This window comes from Gobio gobio (genome assembly GCF_949357685.1).
Source record: "Gobio gobio genome assembly, chromosome: 15".
NCBI classification, from domain to species: domain Eukaryota; kingdom Metazoa; phylum Chordata; class Actinopteri; order Cypriniformes; family Gobionidae; genus Gobio; species Gobio gobio.
The window spans coordinates 8,518,745-8,540,074 of record NC_137108.1 but is presented as its reverse complement, the minus strand read 5'-3'; the positions used below and the strand labels follow the sequence as shown (position 1 = coordinate 8,540,074).

Here is a 21,330-nt window from a genome sequence, read left to right as displayed (position 1 = left end):
TTGTTTACATCAACATGAGTTTGAAAATCATATTTCATTGGCTCAGACTCAGAATATGAATATTCACAAAGTTGGAATGCTGCGCTTTACAACGATAGGTCTACCAAACTTGTGCTGAGGGGAAACACCGTCAAGAAGTCAAGCAGAGAAAAACTGCATTTTCCATGGACAAAGGAAAGGTACTCCTCTCAGAAAATGTACGAATAAAGATACTTTTAGATGTTTAATTGCTATTTGGAGCATTGGAAACGCTATGCGTAGTGTCCGTGACGTCACTCGTAGGTTTCTGAAGAGCATTTCTGAAGCCTAAAGTGGGCCATCGCCATCTTGACAGCGCGTCACTCCCAGATAACTGAAAATGGGCAAAGAGGCGGGACGTGGTTGGAGCTGAGGTGCCTGGTTGCTGAAGTCACGCCCGCCTAGCTCGACCATAGTGGCAATCCACCTGTCACTCAAGTGGTGGCCACTTGAGTGACAGGTGGATTGCCACAATGGTGGCTGCCTTAATTATGCAGAACTTTAAGGTTTAATATAATTTATAATATAATTGAAATGGATGAGACCCCCCTCACAGTTGTCATGAAGGGCTTAATTAGCTATATAGACCAAAACCACTTTTTGTTCCAGGCTGTAAAAAACATTCTGCTGTAAAGTTGGGGATTTTAACATGGGCGAGATACAGATTTGACTCCGTTTTGGAGCCTGTCCCTAGTGGCCAGTCGATAAATTGCAGTTTAAGTCACTTCCGTGTTGGCTTTGAGAGGTTGCGTTTGATTTCGACTCATTTTGCCAGCATGGGTCACATATGGCATTCAGTTCATTAAAGAAGCTGTTCAAGATTTCAGAAACATCTTCTAGCTGTTTTAAAAAGCACAGTGACAGAACTAAGTAAGAAAGGCTTTGAGACAGTAAAAAGAATTTTGAAAAGTAAAATCTGTGTTGTTTTACATTTTTAGTTCAACTTACAAGTTCTACATTTCATCCAGATGTTATGAGTGAGGAATGGATCAGACACCTGAGACATCTGAAATCTTCATTGGATAACACATCAGTGGAGGACTGAATTGGAGGAATCTGGGCCTTGAGGACTCCTTAACTGTCAGTCAGGGGTAATGATTTATTTTGCAAAGGACTTTGGACAGGGACTGGATCCAGTAAATGAAAAATGGACTTTTATAACAGAAAACTCCAGTTTTAGAGGACATAAATATTGGCTTGTTGCACAAGGTGATTGCTTCTTCCTTTAGTGTTTATGCATAGGTATAGTGTTTTTTACATTCCATGAAACAAGCTGCACCTTTTTTGCTCTAAAATATCTGTATATTAACTCTATACAAATGTGTAAAAATATCCACACTCTTTGTTAATCTAATGTCTTCTTTGTAAAACTTGGTATATTTTCTGGTACATTATTCTGAAATAAACCGAAGTATTAAAAATGTTTTCAAAAATAATAAGTAGAAATATAGACTCAATATAAGTAATATTAAATACAGTCTAATCTGAGTTTCATTTAAAAATACAAATCTCCAAAATGCTGAAAGTAATTTGCACTATTTAAACATTTCCTGAATTTAGATGCTGTATTTAAGTATAAAATAAGAAAATAAAAATACCACTTTCAAAATACATAACATATCAGCATAAACTGAAATAACTTGAACTATGATTAAAGCTAACCAGGTAATTAATAGTTCCTAAGCATCCAAACTACATAAAATGGGAACTTAGCCATTGTCAGACAAAAAGATACTGGTAGTTTTTGGAATGCATTTTCCTATACTTTCCTATATTTTCCAAACACATGCAAAGCAGAAAAAAAAAATCATTCTTTTTGTCTAATTAATTTCTGTGTATTATGTAACTAGTGTATAGAGTCAGCATTGATATGAAAGCTGCAGGACCACATGGGGTCGAGCTTTAAAATCTGCGGTTGTAACTGGAGGAAGTATATGATGATGATGAGAAGTTCAAGCTGAATGCAGAGCCAGTAGCATCAATGCTGCCTCTTCTTGAACCTGACCTAGAGCCTGTCCTGGACCCAGTCCGAGATCCAGAGGCAGATGCAGCACCACTGGCATTGTAGGGACTGTAGAGACCTTTACTTGATGTTGATGAAGCTTCCAGAAGCCTAAGGCCAGATCCCTCTTCAACCATGCTTCTGTCCATGGCATCCTTGTAGGAGATCTTCAGTTTGGTTTTGGGACACGTAAGATACTTTGTGTAACCACTCACATCTCTGAGCTTTTGGGCTGTACGGCCATCAATAGAACCTTTCCTGATGGCCTCCTCTAAGGAGATACGTGCCTCAACATCTGGCTCAATAAGGCCACCGGTAAGATACTGCACCTCCAGGAAACGCTGTCCTGCCTCATAATAAAGCCAGCCTTTCTTGAGAGCCTGAGCAGCAGACATTTTGACTTTAGTGCGAGGATCGTCAAATCCATGGAAAGCTTTCTGGGCTAAGTTGAGTCTGTCAACCATTATCTTATCTATAAGACCTTTCTCTGTCGCTTCGGCAACTGGGAATTTATCTCCAGTAGATAGATCTATTATGCCACCAGTACAAGCTTGTGCCTCCAACAGTCTCTGGCCAGTTATAGAATCCACTAAGTTCCTATGCATGGCTTCAGTGACTGAAACTTTTTCCAGGCTATCTGTATCAAGGATTCCAGCCACAGGACCTGTCTCCTCAGATGGATCATTCCATATAGTTGCAGGAGTTTTGATGGTAGGTATGGGGCTCATTGGAAAAGAGGAAGTGGATCCAAAGGAAGAGGATCGTGAACGAAAACCGCCCATGTTTCCAGATAACATATCAGCAAATTCTGTGATAGAAAGTGTGCCGGAGCGGTACTGGTCGATTGCAATCTGGTCAATAAGGCCTCTTGCAATCGCGTCCTCAATGTCATATTGTCGACCTGATCTTCGGTCAATGAGTAAAGACTTTTCTACCCCTTCTGATGATGTCATTGTGATTTCTTCCCATTCACACTCTTGCTCTGAAAGTTCAAGGTAAGTCTGATGGTCAATAAGCCCTTTGCGGTAGGCTTCATACACAGTCATCTCTTTGCCTGAATCAGGATCTACAATGACAACTCTGCGTTTGCGAACGGAGGATTTGGAAGAAGTCTGTCTTTCGCGTTTCTTTTCTTTTAGAAGCAGGAGCACAAGACCTGTGTCTGGGTCTTCAATACACCTTTCCATCAGCTGCAAGTATGTAAGATTCTCTTCAGTGTTCGGGTCAAAGAAGCCCTTGGTGTCATCTGATGGGTCACTGAGGATCTCGTTCATCTCCTCATCGAAAAACCCTCGGTTGTAGGCAATTTCGACTGGCAAGCGGTGACTCTGCTCTGGGTCAATAATTCCTCCAGTAGCAATCTGGGCCTCAAGAAGGCGAATTCCATGGTCTCTCAAAATCAGGCCCTTTTTCATTGCCTGGAACAATGAGATCATTTTGCCTGTATAAGGATCTTTATAGCCAGTCACAGCCCTCTCAGCAGACAGGAGCTTGTCTTTGAACTCTGGGCCGACGATTCCCATCTTAACTGCTTCATTTACTGTTAACTTGAGGTTCTTGATAGGGTCGATGATATAACCTGTGGCTGCTTGAGCTTCCAGCAACTCGAAAGCAGTACCTGGCCTGATCATATTCTTTTTCATGGCTTGGTAGATAGATAGACGGTCTTTGGTAGACTCCACAAACACGCCAGCAATACAGCTTGAGCCCTCAAGATATTTCCGCAACCTACTGCTCACCTCCTCCACTGTTAGAAGCCCCTCATTAAGTTCACTGACTGTTTGTTCATCAATGATTTTTGAACGGTATAACTCCTCTATTGTTATTTCTTTTCTGAGACCTTTGAAGAGCAGCCTTCTGTCTGCTAGAGACAACAGATATAGCCCATCTTTGTCTACCTTGCATCTTTTCAGAAGCTGAGCATATGAAACCTTTTCATCAGTTAATGGATCAACGTATCCTTTAACATCATCAGACAGCTTTTCATTTATCTCTTTGTTAATATATCCACGTTTTGTGGCAATCTCTGATGGCAGGTGGAAGTTATATTCTGGATCAACAATACCGCCTGTTGCTGTTTGAGCTTCAAGTAGCCTTAGGGCATAGTCCTCGGGCACAAGGTCCTTTTTCATTGCTTGGAAGAGGGAGATAACCTTTCCACTATATGGATCCTTATAACCAGTGACTGCTCTCTCTGCAGACAAAAGCTTATCATGAATTTCAGGGCCAACCACACCTTTGCGCACTGCTTCATCTACGGTGAGCATTTCATTCCTGGCAGGATCAATTATGAATCCAGTGGCTGCTTGAGCCTCCAAAAGACCAATCGCAATGTCTGGCTTCATCATCTCTCTCTTCATTGCTTGATAAATGCTGATTTTGGAATTTGAATCAGTCACCACACCAGCAACACTGCCAGTTCCATACAAGTACTGCTTAACACTTTGCATCTCCATGACATCACGCATAGTCTTTTTCTCTTTCTTCAACAGGTTGAAGGTCTCAAGGTCAATGATGCGGGCATTGTAAAGATCTTCAATAGTAATTTGACGTCTTCTTGTGCCGCCCGTCTGGATATTCCCCCCTTTAATAATTTCTCTCTGCTCCAGAATCTCAATAATAATGATTATCATCCGTTCCTTTGTTATGTTGCCAGAACGATATTCTTCCAGAAGCTGAGACCTCTGCTCCTCAGGTAGTAGATTTGAATTCATGACATCCCAGAGAGACATAGAGCCTTGACCTTCAATAGGTAGATCAACCTGGGCAGTGGATAGATCACTCTGGGTTTGTTCTTCACTGTAAAGGTATGTCTTCTCCACAACTGTTGGGGCCTGTGGTTTGGAGAGCTTTAATAGATTTAAACCTGTGTCAGGATCTGTCATACACTTGTCTTTCAATTGTTTGTATGATGTGTTCTCATCAGATGCAGGGTCAGAGAAGTACTTGCTTTCAGCAATGCTGCTGGCCAGCTGTTTGGTAACATAGCCACGTTGAATTGCAATATCAACAGGAATACGATGACTGTTTACTGGATCAATAACTCCACCTGCGGCCAACTGTGCCTCCAAGAGTGGCATGGCATGTTCTTTGAGGATAAGGTCTTTCTCCATGGCTTGATATAGGGAGATCTTCTTGCCTGTGAATGGGTCTTTATATCCAGTGACAGCTTTTTCAGCAGAGAGAAGTTTCTCATGAAGCTCCGGACCAACAAGGCCTGCTTTAACTGCATCATCCACAGTGAGACATTCATTTCTTGATGGATCCACAATGAATCCTGTGGCAGCTTGAGCTTCAAGCAAGGTAATACCTGTGTTTTGTCTGAGGAATTTCTTTCTCATTGCTTGGTAGATGCTGACTTTCTCTTTTGTAGGCTCAAGATAAACTCCAGCAATGCTCTCAGTGCCTTGAAGATACTTGTTGACTGAAGTGTTTTTGCTGACCTCTTTTGGAGTCTTTTTACCTTGTTCCAGCAAATCATAGGTAGACTTGTCAATGATTTTGGAGTCAAATAATGACTTGGCTGGAACTGGTGCCCTAAGTCCCTTAAAGTAGCCTTCTTCTTGTTTCTTTGCATCTTTCTCAGTTACAATTACAATTAAAAACTTTGTAATCTTCTCAATTGTCATTTTTCCAGATCTGTATTGCCTTATTAAGTCAAGTCTTTGCTCCTCAGTGAGATAGTTAGAGTTAATGAGCTCCCATACGGTAACTTTTCTTCCTTTGAAAGGTCCACTCTGAACTTCAACAGTTTCCTGTGTCATTGTGTCTTTGGTCTGGGCATCAGTATACTTCATCTCCTCCTTGGCATTGATGGCTTGCTCAGACAAAGGAAGAAGCTGAAGGCCAGTCTTTTTGTCAGTGACACATCTTTTATAAAGCTGCAGATAAGTGACATATTCCTGAGTGTTTGGATCAAAGTATCCTTTAACATCATCAGTTGGGCTTGTCAAAATCTTGTGGGTTGCATCATCAAAACTGCCCTTCATGCAGGCAATGTCATGTGGAATACGGTGACTGTGAACAGGATCAATGATGCCTCCCGTTGCCAGTTGTGCATCAAGCAGCCGAATTCCCTGTTCCTTCATGATCAGATCTTTCTTCATAGCCTCAAACAGAGAAATAGTTTTTCCAGTGTAAGGATCTTTGTAGCCTGTGACAGCTCTTTCTGCAGACAGTAGTTTTTCATGAAGCTCTGGACCGACAACACCTGCTTTGACAGCCTCATCCACTGTAAGTTTTTGGTTTTTAACAGGATCTACAACATATCCTGTAGCAGCTTGCGCTTCCAAGAGATTAAGAGCAGGCCCAGGTCTCATCATCTCCCTTTTCATGGCATCATAAAGGGACATTATTTGTTTGTTTGAGTCAATAATTACTCCTGCAATGCAGTTAGTGCCTTTCAAGGCATTGCGCACATGCTCCATCTCAGACACATCTTTAACCTGCAGTTGTCCTTTCTGCAACTTGTTATAGAGGTCTTTGTCAATAACTTTGGATTCAAGAAGTTTTGTAGCAGGTACAGGTGCTCTCAGGCCTTCGAAGGCAAGCTCATTCTTTTTCTCTTTTTCCTCTGCCACAGTTAGAACAATTCTGATGATCTTTTCAACTGTAATTTTTCCAGTTTTATATTGACGGATAAGGTCTCTTCTCTGGTCCTCTGTGAAATACTCAGAGTTTATAATCTCCCAGATGGTCACAGTCTTTCCTTTAAACCTGCCAAATGGCACAGACACAGTTGTCTTGTCAAAGACATCCCTTGTTTCCTCATCTGTGAATATTCTGGCATTTAGAGCAGCTTCCTCAGAGATGGGCAAAAGAAGCAGTCCTGTCTCTGGATCAGCGACACACCTTTCTATCAGCTGGCGGTAAGTCAGATTTTCTTGGGTGTTTGGATCATAGAATCCCTTCACATCATCGGTTGGATTTTGTAGGATTTTATTGGTGGCTGCATCAAACTGACCCTGCTTATAGGCTATTTCAGTTGGCACACGATGACTGTTGACTGGATCAATAATGCCACCCGTTGCTATCTGAGCCTCAAGCAATCTGAAGGCATGATCCTCCCCAATGAGACCCTTCTTCATAGCTTCAAAGAGGGAGATCTTTGCCTCTGTGTATGGATCCTTATAACCAGTGACAGCTCTCTCTGCAGACAGCATCTTGTTGTGAAGTTCAGGTCCAATTAGACCCTCTTTAACTGCCTCATTGACAGAGAGTTTCTTGTTTTTAACTGGGTCAATTATGTATCCAGAAGCAGCCTGTGCCTCCAGGAGGACTAGCCCTGTTCCAGGAGCAATCTTCTTCTCCTTGACAGCTTGATAGATGGGCATTTTTTGATTTGGATGTACAAGAAGGCCACCAATGCAGTCCTTGCCCTTAAGAACTGTTTTGAGTTTGTCCGTCTTGCTGAGTTCTTGGATTGTAGTGTCACCACTTTGGAGCTTATCATAATCCATTTTGCTTAAAAGTCCTATGTCAAAAAGTCTACTTGCAGGCACTTTCTCACGAATGCCATCGAAAGACAATGCTGAGAAGCCATGTGTGCCGTCAACTTCATTAGAATTACTTTGACCATTGAGGACTTTTTTATATTCAGTCTGGATGTGAATCTCCTGGGTGATTTTTTGAGCAACCTCAAGCTGCTGAAGTTTCTCACGCAGTTGCTGGTTTTCCTCCGCAAGCATCCTTTCTTGTTCAAGCTTTTTCCTCTCAAGTTCTTGCATCTCTTTCTGCTTGTTGAGCATCTCGTTTTCAGCTGCTTTCTGTTTCATCAAAGCAGCATCCATAGTGGCCTTAAGTTTCATCTTTTCGTCCTCCATTTGTTTTCTTTGACGTTCCTGTTCATCTTTTAGGGCTTTTGACTTTTTGACCTCTTCTTCAAATTGGTTCTCTAACCTCTTCTTTTCATCCTCAATTTGTTTTTCCTTCTTTAACAGCATCTCCTTTTCTGACATAAATGTCTGCTGGAGAATAGTTTTCTCCTGTTTAATTTGTTCTTGCTGAGCACTCGCTATCTGTAAAAGAAGAAACAATGAACAACATTAAAACAATGCTGAAAACATTCGGACAAATAATTTGCAATGATGTAAATGTCCATTTTAAGATTAATGAGAAAGAATTATGGATTATAATTAAATATAAGAACATATTTGTAAAAAAAAAGCAATGTTAGTTTTCGGAAAGAGGGTTAACAATGACATAAGCAGCAATTTATGCCATCTTTAACACAATACCTCTTTGGACTTTTTCTGTAACTCTTCAGCCTCTTTTTTCAATTTTGCCTTCTCATTCTCAAGATCAGCAATGGCTTTGCGCAAGTCATCTGCTTCTTTGTTACTGCTCAATCTCTGTATTTCCAATTTTTGAACAACTGTCAATTTTTCTTTGGTGGCAAGCTCGGTCTCATGAAGTCGGGCACTAATCTCATCTGCCTGCTTCTTGAATTTCTTGGCTTCATCCTGAGCTCTAGTCTGTGCATCACTGAGCTGGGAAACCTGAAGTCTAAGTTTCTCTGCCTCAGCTGTTATCTCCAACTGTCTCCTGCGTTCAGCCTCCAGTGATTTTTGGAAGCCCTCAGTTTCCTTCTCAAGCTGTTGCTGCATCAATTGTTTGTCTTCAAGCAGCTTTTGGGCTTGCTCTTGAGCAAAGTCTTTCTGTCTCTGTAGCATTTCTGCCTCTGCTCTAAGTTTAGACGCCTCCTGGATGGCTTGCATCTTTTCTTTAAGCATCTTTTCAGCAAGTGCTCTTTGCTCTGCAAGGTCAGTCTCTGCAATATGTCTCATGCGGGCAGCCTCCTGGGCCTCAATGCTGAGCCTGGCAGCATCCTCAGCAAGCTTTTTCATGTTCTCAGCCTCCTCAGCCAAAAACTTTTGAGTATTATCTTTGTCCTTCTGGATGAGACGTTGATTCTCCTCTTCAATTCTGAGCTTAAGTTTGATGAGCTCTTCCATTTGAATCTTGACTTTGAACAGTTCCTCCTCTACCTGGGCTTTCTGTTTAACAGCATCGCCAACCTCGTCCTTCAGGCGATGAAGTTCATCATCCAGGAGAGTCTTCTGTTTGTCTGTCTCATCCAACCGCAGTTTCACTTTAGCGAGTTCTTGCTCAACCTGAGATTTCTGCTTAAGTGTCTGCTCTGCAATTTTCTTGTGCCTAGCCATCTCTTCATCAGCTATCTGTTTTTGTTTCAGCGCTGATGTCTCAGCCTGGGCTCGCTTTACTGCCTCTAGCTCTGCCTCTTTTCTGAGCCTCTCAGCGTCTTCTTGGGCTTTGGCCTGATTGGTTGCCTCAACCTCGGCAGCCTGACGCTGACGCTCTGCATCTTCTGCTTGTTGGCGGAGGAGGGCAGCCTCTCTCTCTGCCTTTTCTTTGGCCTTCTCTGCTTCTTGGGCAAGCTTTTTGGCTTTCTCAAACTCCTCCTTGAGCTTTTTATGTACCAGGCTGTCCTCTTTCTTCTGAACAAGAACACTTTGGACTTGCTGTTCAGCTGTAATTGCCTTCTCAGCAGCCTCTTTGGCAGCATGTATTTGCCTTTCAGCTTCTTTATCAGCATCTTCCTTCTGCTTTCTGGCCTCATCTGCTTTCTTTTTGAGACGCTCCACTTCTTCTTGGGCAACTTGTCGCTGTCGACCTGCCTCCTGTTCTGCGGCAGTAATCTTTTTCAGTTTTTCTTCAGCCTCCCTTCTTCTGTTTTCTTCTTCAAGGGCAAGCTTACGTAGCTTCTCAGCTTCGTCCTCAGCTCGTAGTTTGCTTTGTTGTGTTTCCTCAGCAATATTCTTCAGCTTATTCAGTTCAAGCTCCAAATCAAGCTTGCCAGATGAAGCCTTCTCAAAGTTAAGTTTTAAGATACGAATCTCCTCTTCAACTATTCTTTTCTGTTTAAGAGTTTCATCCACAATTGATTTCTGTCTTTCTAATTCCATTTCAGAGGATTTCTTGAGCTGGTCGATCTTCTGTTCAATGTCTTGCTTGTGCTGGGTTGCCTGATTTTCAAGAGCCTTTCTCTGGTAAGTCTCAACCTCAGCATTCCTTCTCAGGCGTTCATTTTCAGCCTCCTTTTCTTTAAGAGCTATCTCTGCTTCAGTTTTCAAGCGAGTGGCCTCATTGATGGCAGTAAGCTTCTCTTTGAGAATTCTCTCTGCTTCTGCTCGCTGCCTTGCAGCTTCCTCCTCAGCCACTTGCCTCTGCCTCTTTGCCTCTTCAGCAATGGCACGGAGCTTGCCTGCTTCATCTGCAAGATCCCTCAGTTTGGCAGCTTCAGCTTCCAAGAGTTGTTTACTCTTTTCAGTGGTAGACATGCTATCCTTTTCAGCCTTAGACTTCAGGTGCAAAAGTATGTCCATTTCACTTCTAACTTTGGAAAGCTCATCTTCAAGCTGCTTCCGCTGCTGCTCTGCGGCACTGACCTCGTTCTTGAGACGGTACAGTTCATCATCAAGCAGAGATCTCTGTTGCTCGGCATGATCAAAATCAGCTCTCAAGCGGATCAGCTCGTGCTCTGCTGAAAGCTTCTGTTGTGCTGTGCTCTCTGCCAGCTTCCTCTGCCGGTCAAGTTCTTGCTCAGCCATGTCTTTCTGTTTAAGGGCAGACTCTTCAGCTTTGGCCCGTTTTTTGGCCTCGCGCTCAGCGTCATCTTTCTGTTTTTCGGCCTCTTCCTGTGCAAGAGTCTTTTTGTGGGCCTCTTCCTCTGCCTGGAGCCTTAGACGAAGGGCTTCATTGGCTTTTTGCCTCCATTTTTCAAGCTCATTCTCAGCCTCCTCCCTTGCCTTGTCTGCCTCTTCCTGTTGCTTTTTGAGGCGTTCTGCCTCCTCCTGCAGTTGAATGACAGTCCCGTGCTTTTCTCGGAGTGACTCCTCGAGTTTGGATGTCTTCTTGACGAAGGACATGCGCTTGCTCTGCAGCTCGGCAGTGGCACTATTCTGAGCTACCTCTTGAGCGAGCTTGATTTGTCGGTCTTTCTCAATCTCAGCCTGCTTCATGTGTCTCTCTGCCTCCTCAGCCTGCATCTTGAGCTTCTCAAGATCATCCAGGGCTTTATGCTTCTGCCTGGCAGCCTCTTTCTCTGCTTCAGACTTCAGCTTTAACTCTTCCTCCGCCATTCGCTTCTTCTGGGTCTCCTCATTAACCTGTTTGCGAAGTTTCTCAGCCTCCTCCTGAGCAACTTTGCGAAGTCTCTCCGCCTCTGCAGCCTTGTCTCTAAGCTGCCTCACCTCGTCTTCTGCGGTGGACTTCTGCCTTACTGTAGTTTCCAGCTGAAGTCTTATGATGCGGATCTCTTCTTCTATTTTAGTCCGGCAATGAAGAGCCTCCTCCACTTGTTGACTCTTTGATTTGATCTGTTGTTCTGAGAGGTTTTTGAGCTCATGCAGCTCCAGCTGGATGTTCTGCTTTTGCCTTTCAGCATCCACAGCAACAATCTCCCGTTTGCTAACCTCCTCTTGCATCATGAGTTTGAGCTCCTGTGCCTCTTTCTCCGCTTTGGCAATGGCCTTGGCATGAGCTTCAGCTAGCTGCTTCTGTTTCTCTAACTCTGCCTGCATTTCAGCCATTTTTTTCCTCTCTTCTGCTTTAAGTTTCTCAGCAGCTTTCTGTATTAGTGGAAGTAAATGGTAAAGAAAATTAGGATCAAGCATGACAGGGTGTTAAAAGATTTAGTTTACCCAAAAATGAAAATGCTGCCATCATTTGTTAACTCTAGCAAGAAAGACATTTTCATTTTTTCAGTGAACTAATTCTTTAAGTGTTATGGTTTTTGTTTAGCTCAAAGGAAGACAGGTTTAGATGCAAACATGACAAATGGGGTTAAGATAAATTAAGAGTTGAATATGATATAATTAATGTATGGAGACACAAGACATTGCTTTAAACCACTACACTCAATAACATGCGTGAGAGAAGCTCTCAAATGGTAGCACTCTGAAAACCATTTACTGCATTCCAGTTAAAGTGATTCAAGAAAAAACTGTCTAATAGTATGCAATCAATATGCTGTTGTTATAAACTAGATGACTGGATGAAAACTAAGCACACAATTAATACAACTTTAAGTGTGTTAAGAAAAAAAGCCTGACTTTCTAAAGATATATCATCATTAAGATAGCTTGATTTGGTGGCCAGACCAAATGGTGAGATGAACAGAACAACTGAATACCAATAGTGCAAGCAAGTACTCCACCGTTAGCAATGGAAAGTAAGCTATAGGTGTTAAAAGCAATGATTCAGGCAGACAAGCAGATCCACAGATAAAGAGGAGAGTTAGTATGAAAAAAAATTCAATTTCAAATGACTTATTAAATACTTGTAAAATAAAGAAGGGCAGTAGGAATCTGATTCTCAAAGAAAATGAATGACACTTACTCTATGAGAATAGATATTTACGTACTATTTGAGAATAGCTATGGCTAAGAGAATATAGCTTTGAGAATCAGAAAACTACAATGAACCAAAGTACAACAACATTTACAGAGAAAGGCTAAATCATATAAGCTGGATGGGAGGAAATATTCAGAATATTCATGAAGAGGGATATTGGAACAAGGGTATGAAATTACTAGAGCGTAGTGAAAAGTTTTACCTCTTTAGAGCCCAAAAAAGATCAAGCAATCATCAAGACAAAGCACTGGCAAGCAGTTAGGAGAAGCAAAGAAACCAAAGGTTAGGGTTTGAAAGACATACAGTAGTGAGAGAAGAGAAAAGCATATAGGAAAAGTGGGCCTCATACAACTTGCTTTCCCTAGTGTGTATCAGATACATAATCATCACATATTCTGCTCTGTTATAATATGTCAAAACAGCTGCTGGTAAGTGTTGGAGATATAAATGTATCTGCAAACGAATCATAAGCTATTCTCACTTTTTGTAAAACAAATGTCTAAATAATAAATATTGTCCTTGAAAGGTAATGTGATTATTAATCCTTAACCTTTTTTTAAGCAAGACATAATTTGGACAGGAGAAATGTATTCTACCTGTCACTTTCTTCTGTTTGTCACATACAGCTTTTGTTTCCAAAATGACAGAACAAATGTTGAGTCACCCATACATTAAGTATATCTAGATGATTTTTTTAAAATGAGTGGTTGGTTGGGTTGGTTAATGTTAGTGTGTTGAGTTAGTCTGGTATGAATAGGGTCCCTTGGTGTCACGCACCTCCTCGTTCTCCAAGCGCCGCTGCGAGTCTGTGATGAACTTGATGTACTGACTGGTCAGCGTCATCAGCTCACTATAGCGAGTTCTCAGAGTTACATACTATGATGAAAAAGATCAAGCAATTTGATCATTCAGATGATATCAGTAGGTAGGCTGTACCATTTTACAAAATAACATTGCACATTTAAACTGATAAAACACCATAGTAATCTATGCAAACATGAGTAATCAAATAATGCAAATGTATATATTAGAATGAACTGATCCATGAGCGTTTTCCAACCTCTTGAATTATGTTATCAGAGGCAGACTCCATCTTGGTTTTCTTCAAAGGAGAAGTCAGAGGTTCTACCTGAGCTTTGTAGGCAACCAATTGTAGTTCATAATCCTGAAGAAACAAAAAGATTGTAGCACTCTAACAACAAAAACAAAAATCTGTCATTTTCAGCATCATTACTCCGGTTTTCAGTGTCATTCTAATAGTGCTGCTTCATATTTTTGTGGAAACCGCGATACATAATGATGTAATGATTTCTGAAGGATCATGTGACAATGAAGACTGGAGTAATGATGCTGCAAATTCAGCTTTGCATCAGGAATAAATTACATTTAAAATATATTCAAAATATTTCACAATAACACTGTTTTTACTGTATTCAAATAAATGCAGCCTTTGTAAGCCCAAGATACTTATTCTTTCACTCACATGTGTCTCTATAACGCTCTCTTACCTTAATTGTATCAATGTAAGCTTTGGCATATTTCTGACACTCATCAACTTTCTCTTTGTTTTTCTCAATCTCTTCAAGCAGTTTCTGTGAGGGAGAAAGACAGCATATTATACTTCTATCTTTTCAATAGGCTAACAAAAAGAACTACATTTATTAATTGCAATGTGTATCAGTGCACAGAAATTCATATTCCAGAAGCTTCTCTTCTGAGATTTTATTCTTATTCCATATTTCACACTACTCAAACTTTGTTCAAATTTCAAGATGCCACACTGTACATTTGTAAACCCTGCGTTAAAGCTGTCAGTTGCATATTCATGAGGATAATAACACCGAGGTAAATGCAAAATTGAATGTGACCTATTTCAATAACTGCTTGTCCATCTGTGGAAATGTTGACACTTAACTCTCTGAAACAAACTACAAAAAGAATATGTCACTGGCCATTGCTATTTTTTGTTTCACTTAGACATTGAAACTAAACATAGCAGACGTTTATGATGTGACTGCGACTGTACAAAGCACATAAATATCTAATGAGGTAAGGTTCGTTTTCTTAAAGGCACAGTATGCAAGTTTCCCCACTAGAGGTCGCTGATTCAAAACTATAACAAAAGCGTAGCTTGATGACGCCGTGAATGATCATGGAATCATGGGAGTTGTCATCTTCCCCTCTACAGCCGATGGAAAGCAATCCGATGGGATTCAGGCAGAAATCATGTTCATGGATTTTTTTTAGTTTTATTAATCTTACTGTGGTATGCAGCAGGGCGGATCGAGAGACTGGGACATTTTACATTGCTGTTTTTATTACGTTAATATACTGCAATCACCTTTAAATGAGTGTGAAGCATTGCTTAACCCAGTGTTAAATCTGGCTGTTACCCGAGGTTTAAAGAGATGTTAACCAAGGGTTTGAAAAGCCCTTTACAGAAAGCGTGTGTCATTCAGTACCTTCTCCTGTGCCAGTTGCTCTTTTAGTGTCTTGCTGTCAGTTATAGGCACTGCCTGGATCTTCTCCTGCCGCTGTTTGGCATCTGCGATCCAGCGGATGAGCCAGTCATAGCTCTCCCTGTAGTAGCCCTGCTGCCGGCCAAGCTGCTCCAGCTCGCGATGACGCAGGTCGATCTGGGCGAAGACGGCGCGCCAGCGGTCCTGCAGGCTGCTCAGGAGCTGTCTGTAGTGGTCCAGCTCAGTGTCCCGTTCAGTGTAAACCCGAGACATGCGCTGGCTGACCGATGTGGCCTTGGCCAGCTCGCCATCCATCTCATCAAACACGGGCCGCTGGGTTTCTGCCTCCACACGCATTTTCTGAACATACAAGAACAAGTTGACTTAATCCCAAAATAAAATGTATGTAATTCATACAGCTTTTTCACGAAAATAACCAATGAAATCCCAACATTTGACATCTTGACTCAATCAATAGTCCACCCAGAAATAAAAAATGCTGTCATCATTTACTCACCATCTTGTCTTTCCAAACATATATTTTGAAGAATGTTGGTAACCAAACAGTTTTGGCTCCCATTATCTTCCATTGTGTATTTTTTTGTCAGTAGGAACCGTTTGGGTTCCAACATTCTTCAAAATACCTTCTTTCATGTTCCACAGAAAATCATACAGGTTTGTAGTGACATGAGGGTGGGTAAATGATTAAAGAATTTTCATTTTTGGGTGTATAATTACAGTATAATTACAGTAACAACTGTTTACTTATGCATTTTGCACTACCATACCTTAACCGGATTATGCTCATTTGCACTGCCGACTGTTATTTACAGTCCCAACTGTTTACGTTTGCATTTTGCACCATACTTCTAACTGTAATATGCAACCACTTTCCACTGCACTTTTACACTTTTTTCGGATAGCTTCTGTCCATAATTTATTGCACTACCTTAATCCACTGCCATATTCCTCATTTTAGCCTAACATATCATTGTATACCTCTATCTGTAAAATTCTGTTTATAGTAATAGCCATCTGTACATTATATTATATTCACAGTACATATTCACCTGTAAATTCTGTTTATAGTAATAACCATCTCTCTATTTATATATATATTTATATATATTCAGTACATATCCATGTCCTGCACTTATGCAAACGTTGTATATCCTACACTTGCTGCTATTGCACTTCTGGTTAGACCTAAACTGCATTTCGTTGCCTTGTACTTGTGTAATGACAATAAAGTTGAATCTAATCTAATCTAATCTAATCTAATAATTATTTTTTCCCATGTTAAAACTTTCTTGTTTCCAGTTTAATATGTAAGGCAAGGCAAGGCAAGTTTATTTGTATAGCACATTTCATACACAGTGGCAATTCAAAGTGCTTTACACAGAAATGAAATAAAAATATTACAGTTATAATAGGAATTTAAAGAAATAAAAAATCAAGAAAATATTGAAAGATAAAAATAAAGAGTATAATTAAAAATAAAAATAAAAACAGGGTTAAATTTAAGCATATAAATTAAAATGCAAGCAGTTCGGACAAAGCACGTACAGTGGCACAGTGCTCATTCAGTAAATGCACAGCTGAACAGATGTGTTTTGAGTCTGGATTTGAAAGTGGCTACTGTTGGAGCACATTTGATCTGTTCAGGAAGCTGGTTCCAGCTACGGCTGGCATAATAGCTAAAATGTAGAGTCAACTCCAAGTAAGTCATTTGATAGTTTATTTTCCCAAAAAGTACAACAACTTCAAAACATAATCTGTTAGTTTGAGAATCAGCCCAACACATGACTAAATGTTTGCCGAAACAAGGACAGATTGGGAAACCTGTTTGAACACAAATATTATTTTTGCTATTCAGTTTGGAGACACATTTCACCATTACGGTCCACTAAACTTGGTTTGAATGGGCTTAAAATCCTGATCCTATTAAAATTTTTGCACAATTAAAATAGTTTGATGACACAATTTTAAATGACAAAATGACTATTTTAATTTCTTCTATTCATATAGCTATATCAGCAGTTCACAACCAGGGGCCCGGGGCCCGCAAGGGAGCCTCAGCAAACTTCCAAGGTGACTTGATGATTTACTTGATTTAAAATCAGACAAAATAAGCATTAAAATATCTAAAACAAAATCGATATATTTCTATAATGTTTTTAATTCACCCCCTCAACAAATGTAAAACTGTGATATATAAAGAATTAATTTTTCACACTAATTTTAAAAGTGTGCTGTAATTTTTTGTAGAAATAGTGAGTAAAAATATTTAAAAAAATCCTTATTCTTACTGATCCAGTAAATCACTAACAACTGGAAATGTTTTTTTTTTTTTAAGGAATCCGTGAAGAATGTTCAGCTCTTAAAACTCCTGGAATCCTGAAATGTAATTTATGGAATCTAGGATTGTCGGTCCTTCAAAAAAGGTTGAGCACCACTGATCTACATCAATGTATATATTAAATAAATAGTACAAGATTCACCTAGTGTCATATAAAACAAAGAGTCCACCAGTGAACACTAAATATCCCATCCCATGTTACCTTGAGCTCAGAACAGTAGTTCTCCACCTCCTGGACGTTTGTAGGAACCGTGTGGACCTCACGCAGGCGATTCTCATATTTCTTCACAACATCTTCTGCCCCTTGTGTGTTCCGGATCACAATGTCTATGGTCTTAAGTCTACAGAGGAAAGAGTTGCCTTGATCAAATCATATGCCTTAATAAATTGTTACATACATAATAATACACTACCGGTCAAAAGTTTGAAATAATTAAGACTCTCTTCTGCTCACCAAGGCTGATACTGTAAAATACTAATATATTCTGTCACATGATCCTTCAGAAATCCTTCTAATATGATGATTTGCTGCTCAAGAAACATTTCTTATCACCATCAAGGTTGAAAATTGAAACTACGTTTGAAAAATCAGATTTGTTTGCAAATATTTGACAGGTAGTGTATGCACTAATTCATTATGAATGAAAAGCAGCATCCTTGAGACTAGTTTTCTGAACAATGGATATGTTGTGCACCGTATGAGAGTGATCCTTACTTCTCCAGGTACACTGAGGACAGGTTGTAGGTTTGGTCCATCTTCTGCAGGGTGACGTCCAGCTCTGAGCGCAGGACGGGAGTGCTGGACTGCTCCGGGGAGGCCAGGACCTCCTCAGCTTTTTGAGACACTTTATCAAGGTTCTTCTTAATACCATCCAGCTCCACATGCACTTTCTGTTTGAGCCAGAAAAAGAAACTCTCAGAAGATCTGATCCATTTTGTCAAACATGACAAAGAACATGGTCCAAGTCATATTTACACCGTAATCAAACAAATAATTTGCAAGCGTATTTTCAGCCTGTTCTGATTTTTTGACTATTTTTGGAGAAATAAATCTCATTCTCATTAATTATATACCTCATATTATTTTAATATTTGTTGTTCTGTCTTTAATTTATTCTGCACTGTGATATTAAGAATGAATAATAATAAATGAGCTACAAAAAGCATCTAAAAGCATTACAATAAGAAGACAATTTGAAGGAAATTATGCTTAACTGTCATGCAAATAATGTCACAAAGCAAAAAAATAGTAATGGCCATAAATTATACATTTCCCCCCTATGATTTTAGGGTGAAATATGACTTGAATTGACAGGTTTCATGAAATTCACCCATTTATCACAATCACAAATATGATTTAAAGCTGCACTATGTAACTTTTCCGTCCACTAGAGGTCGCCTGTTCAGAACAAAGGCGTAGTTTGATGATGCCAAGTTTGAGCGCAGAATCTTGGTGGTTTCACCACCAGCCGGTGAAAAAGAATCGGGATAGGACTCGGGCAGAAATCATGTTCATGGATGGGCTTATTAACGTTACTGTAGTATGAAGTAGAAGCAGGAGCGATTGTTAATGAGAAGACCGCAACACAAGCCTCGCGAGCAGCGGGACCTTTATTATGGCACAGTCGCCGGCGGGACTTTTATTATGCCACAGTCGCCGGTTTCCATTTCCGCTTTTCCAGTCATAAGTATGAGGTAACACAGCTCTGTTTATCATATTAGATACATCTGAGTGTGTTGAAAATTAAGTTATGACGTTACTCTAAGCGTTCGCTCGGCGGCTGCTATGACATTTGTTCACCCTGCAGTGAGAGTAAAATGTTTCTGCTACATAAAACCGGAAACCGAGGGTAGCGCAGATATGACGCCATTGACAGGCAATTCCCTCACACGTCCCGGCTCCTTGGTTAAAATAGCAAATTCTCACGATTTACAAATAGTTGGAAACATTTAGGATATTGTAAGTGCTCAACTGAACCAAATATATAACACTGGCCTAGTGGTTTTTGGATATTTTACAGAATTTTTTTTTACATAGTGCACCTTTAAATATAAACACATATTTCAGCTGCACAAGAGTTTTTCACTGGACAAAATACAAAGAAAAATTGAGGGCAAGACAGTGAGTGAGGTTTCTGCCGTACCTTCTGTTCCGCAGTCTTCTGAATGCAGTCTTTGAGCGGATCTTTACCCGCAGGTTGTCGGATACGAGCCACCGTGCGAGACTCACAATCTTCAATCTGCAGGCGCAGGTTTTTGATTTGGGTGATGTACGACTTGCTTATGGATTCGTCCTGCTCACCTGTGAAGACAAGAGATTTGTTATTACTGTTTTCTAAATAAACAACAGTTTATTTCTCGCTTTATCTGTGCACTGCAGCCAACATTCATGCCACACACATTCCGTCTGTGTTAGTGGTACAAATGTCATTCCAAAATCAAGAGAAAATAAACTATACATAATACTATGCATGAAGAAAATAAAGCTTATTTCAGGGACTATTACAGCTTATGGCAGTAAAATATATTAAACAATATTTATTTATTTTTGTATTTCATTCTACTGACTATAAGTAACTTTGCAACTACATGTCAACTTATTCTACTAACCTGAACCCTAAACAGTCTACTAATAATACTCTCTAATGAGAGTAAGTTGACATGTAGTTGCAATGTTACTTATAGTCAACAGAATGTCTGAAGGCCACCATCAAAAAAAAAATGTACATTTAAAAAAATAGTATGGTTAATTAGCATGAAATTTAATTTATTTCTTTATGTTAAATGTTCTTTACACTAAGTGAAAATAGCAGTATTTTCTAGGGATGCACCGATATGAACATTTTGGCCGATACCGATAACCGATAATTCTTAATATTTGAAAGCCGATAACCGATATATTGGCCGATAAATCTAAATACAAATTTTAATAAACTCTGAGAGCCTGATTACAAAAACAAAAGGCTCACCATTAAAAGCCATGTCCCAAACACTTCAACATAAATCAAACCTATACACTACAGTAGCCTATTTGAACCAGTGTGAGATTCCTTACCTTTTCAAATTAATTTTACACTCATATGGCCAAATTTTTTTTTTAACACTTTACAATAAGGTTTAATTTTTGTTAGTATTAGTTAACCAACAATGAATGAACAATACTTCAACAGGATTTATTAATTTTAGTTCATGTTAATCTCAACATATTCAGACCCAAAGTTGTGTCTTTTAACATTAGGTATGAACTGTGAATGGACTGTTACAAAACACAAACATTTTATTACTAAAAGAAACAAAGGTTATTGCTCTCTGTTTGTTCATGATAGTTAATGCATTAATAAAATGAGACCTTATTTTTAAAATGTTACCAAAAATTATATTGTCTAAAAAATAAAAATAATATACCTAAATAATGCAAACAAGTAATTGAACAGCATTACTTAGGCTGCATAATAAAGAATCAGAATGCAAGTGCATGAAATAACCTCCGCACAGACAATAAAGAAATGGTTTTAATCAAACCATATTGTTGATGGAAATGATACGAGAACAATAAAAGTGCTAATTATTAAAAATAATGCTTCTGTGTTTTTGAAAAAAAAAATATGTTTAATATTACAGTAATAGTAAACATCTGTAATATTAGTCTAGTCTATTAGGAATAATGTTGCTGTTTGAGAGCGCGCTGAAGCTGGAGAGAATGAACGAACAACCATAAACTGAAGCGCTTAGAAGTTTAATTAACAACTAAACGCATCATATATGAGAACAATCAGATATTTATACAAAATAAATATAATATTACAACTTATATTAGCACAAAATCACGCATAGGTGAAGTGTTATAACTCCTGTGGATGCTCTTCCCCTGTTTGAGAGCGTGCTGAAACTTAAGATGATCACCGGTACAGTGAAGCACTGCGGGTTATTGACTCAACGAAACACATCCTATATGACTTTAATCAGATGTTTATACTACAAAAACGTAATATTACGACTTACATATGCTTTAAATGACGCGAATGCACAAGCAAACTTGACTGTGCTGGTCAGAATGCGTTGTTGACGCTTCCCACAACAGCGCGCTGAAAAACAACTAAACCCAGAGAATTCACTAC

At 39.6% G+C, this 21,330-nt stretch overlaps 1 protein-coding gene across 11 annotated transcripts in view; it reads right to left on the bottom strand.

Annotated features, from left to right (window-relative positions):
* plecb (plectin b) overlaps positions 1 to 21,330 on the bottom strand; it is a 204,700-nt gene that overhangs the window by 1,654 nt on the left and 181,716 nt on the right. For 8 of the 11 annotated variants that reach the window (XM_079837956.1, XM_079837950.1, XM_079837951.1 and 5 more), the window contains 9 exons: positions 19,357 to 19,514; positions 17,928 to 18,103; positions 17,415 to 17,553; positions 14,857 to 15,213; positions 13,903 to 13,986; positions 13,455 to 13,559; positions 13,172 to 13,270; positions 8,257 to 11,610; positions 967 to 8,037 (listed from right to left, as the gene is read on the bottom strand). In XM_079837956.1, coding sequence (XP_079694082.1) covers positions 1,921 to 8,037; positions 8,257 to 11,610; positions 13,172 to 13,270; positions 13,455 to 13,559; positions 13,903 to 13,986; positions 14,857 to 15,213; positions 17,415 to 17,553; positions 17,928 to 18,103; positions 19,357 to 19,514 — 10,589 coding nt within the window. In that variant the 3' untranslated portion in view covers positions 967 to 1,920. The remainder of the gene's footprint in view (positions 1 to 966; positions 8,038 to 8,256; positions 11,611 to 13,171; positions 13,271 to 13,454; positions 13,560 to 13,902; positions 13,987 to 14,856; positions 15,214 to 17,414; positions 17,554 to 17,927; positions 18,104 to 19,356; positions 19,515 to 21,330) is intronic. The other 3 variants (XM_079837953.1, XM_079837954.1, XM_079837955.1) reach the window with 1 other exon arrangement.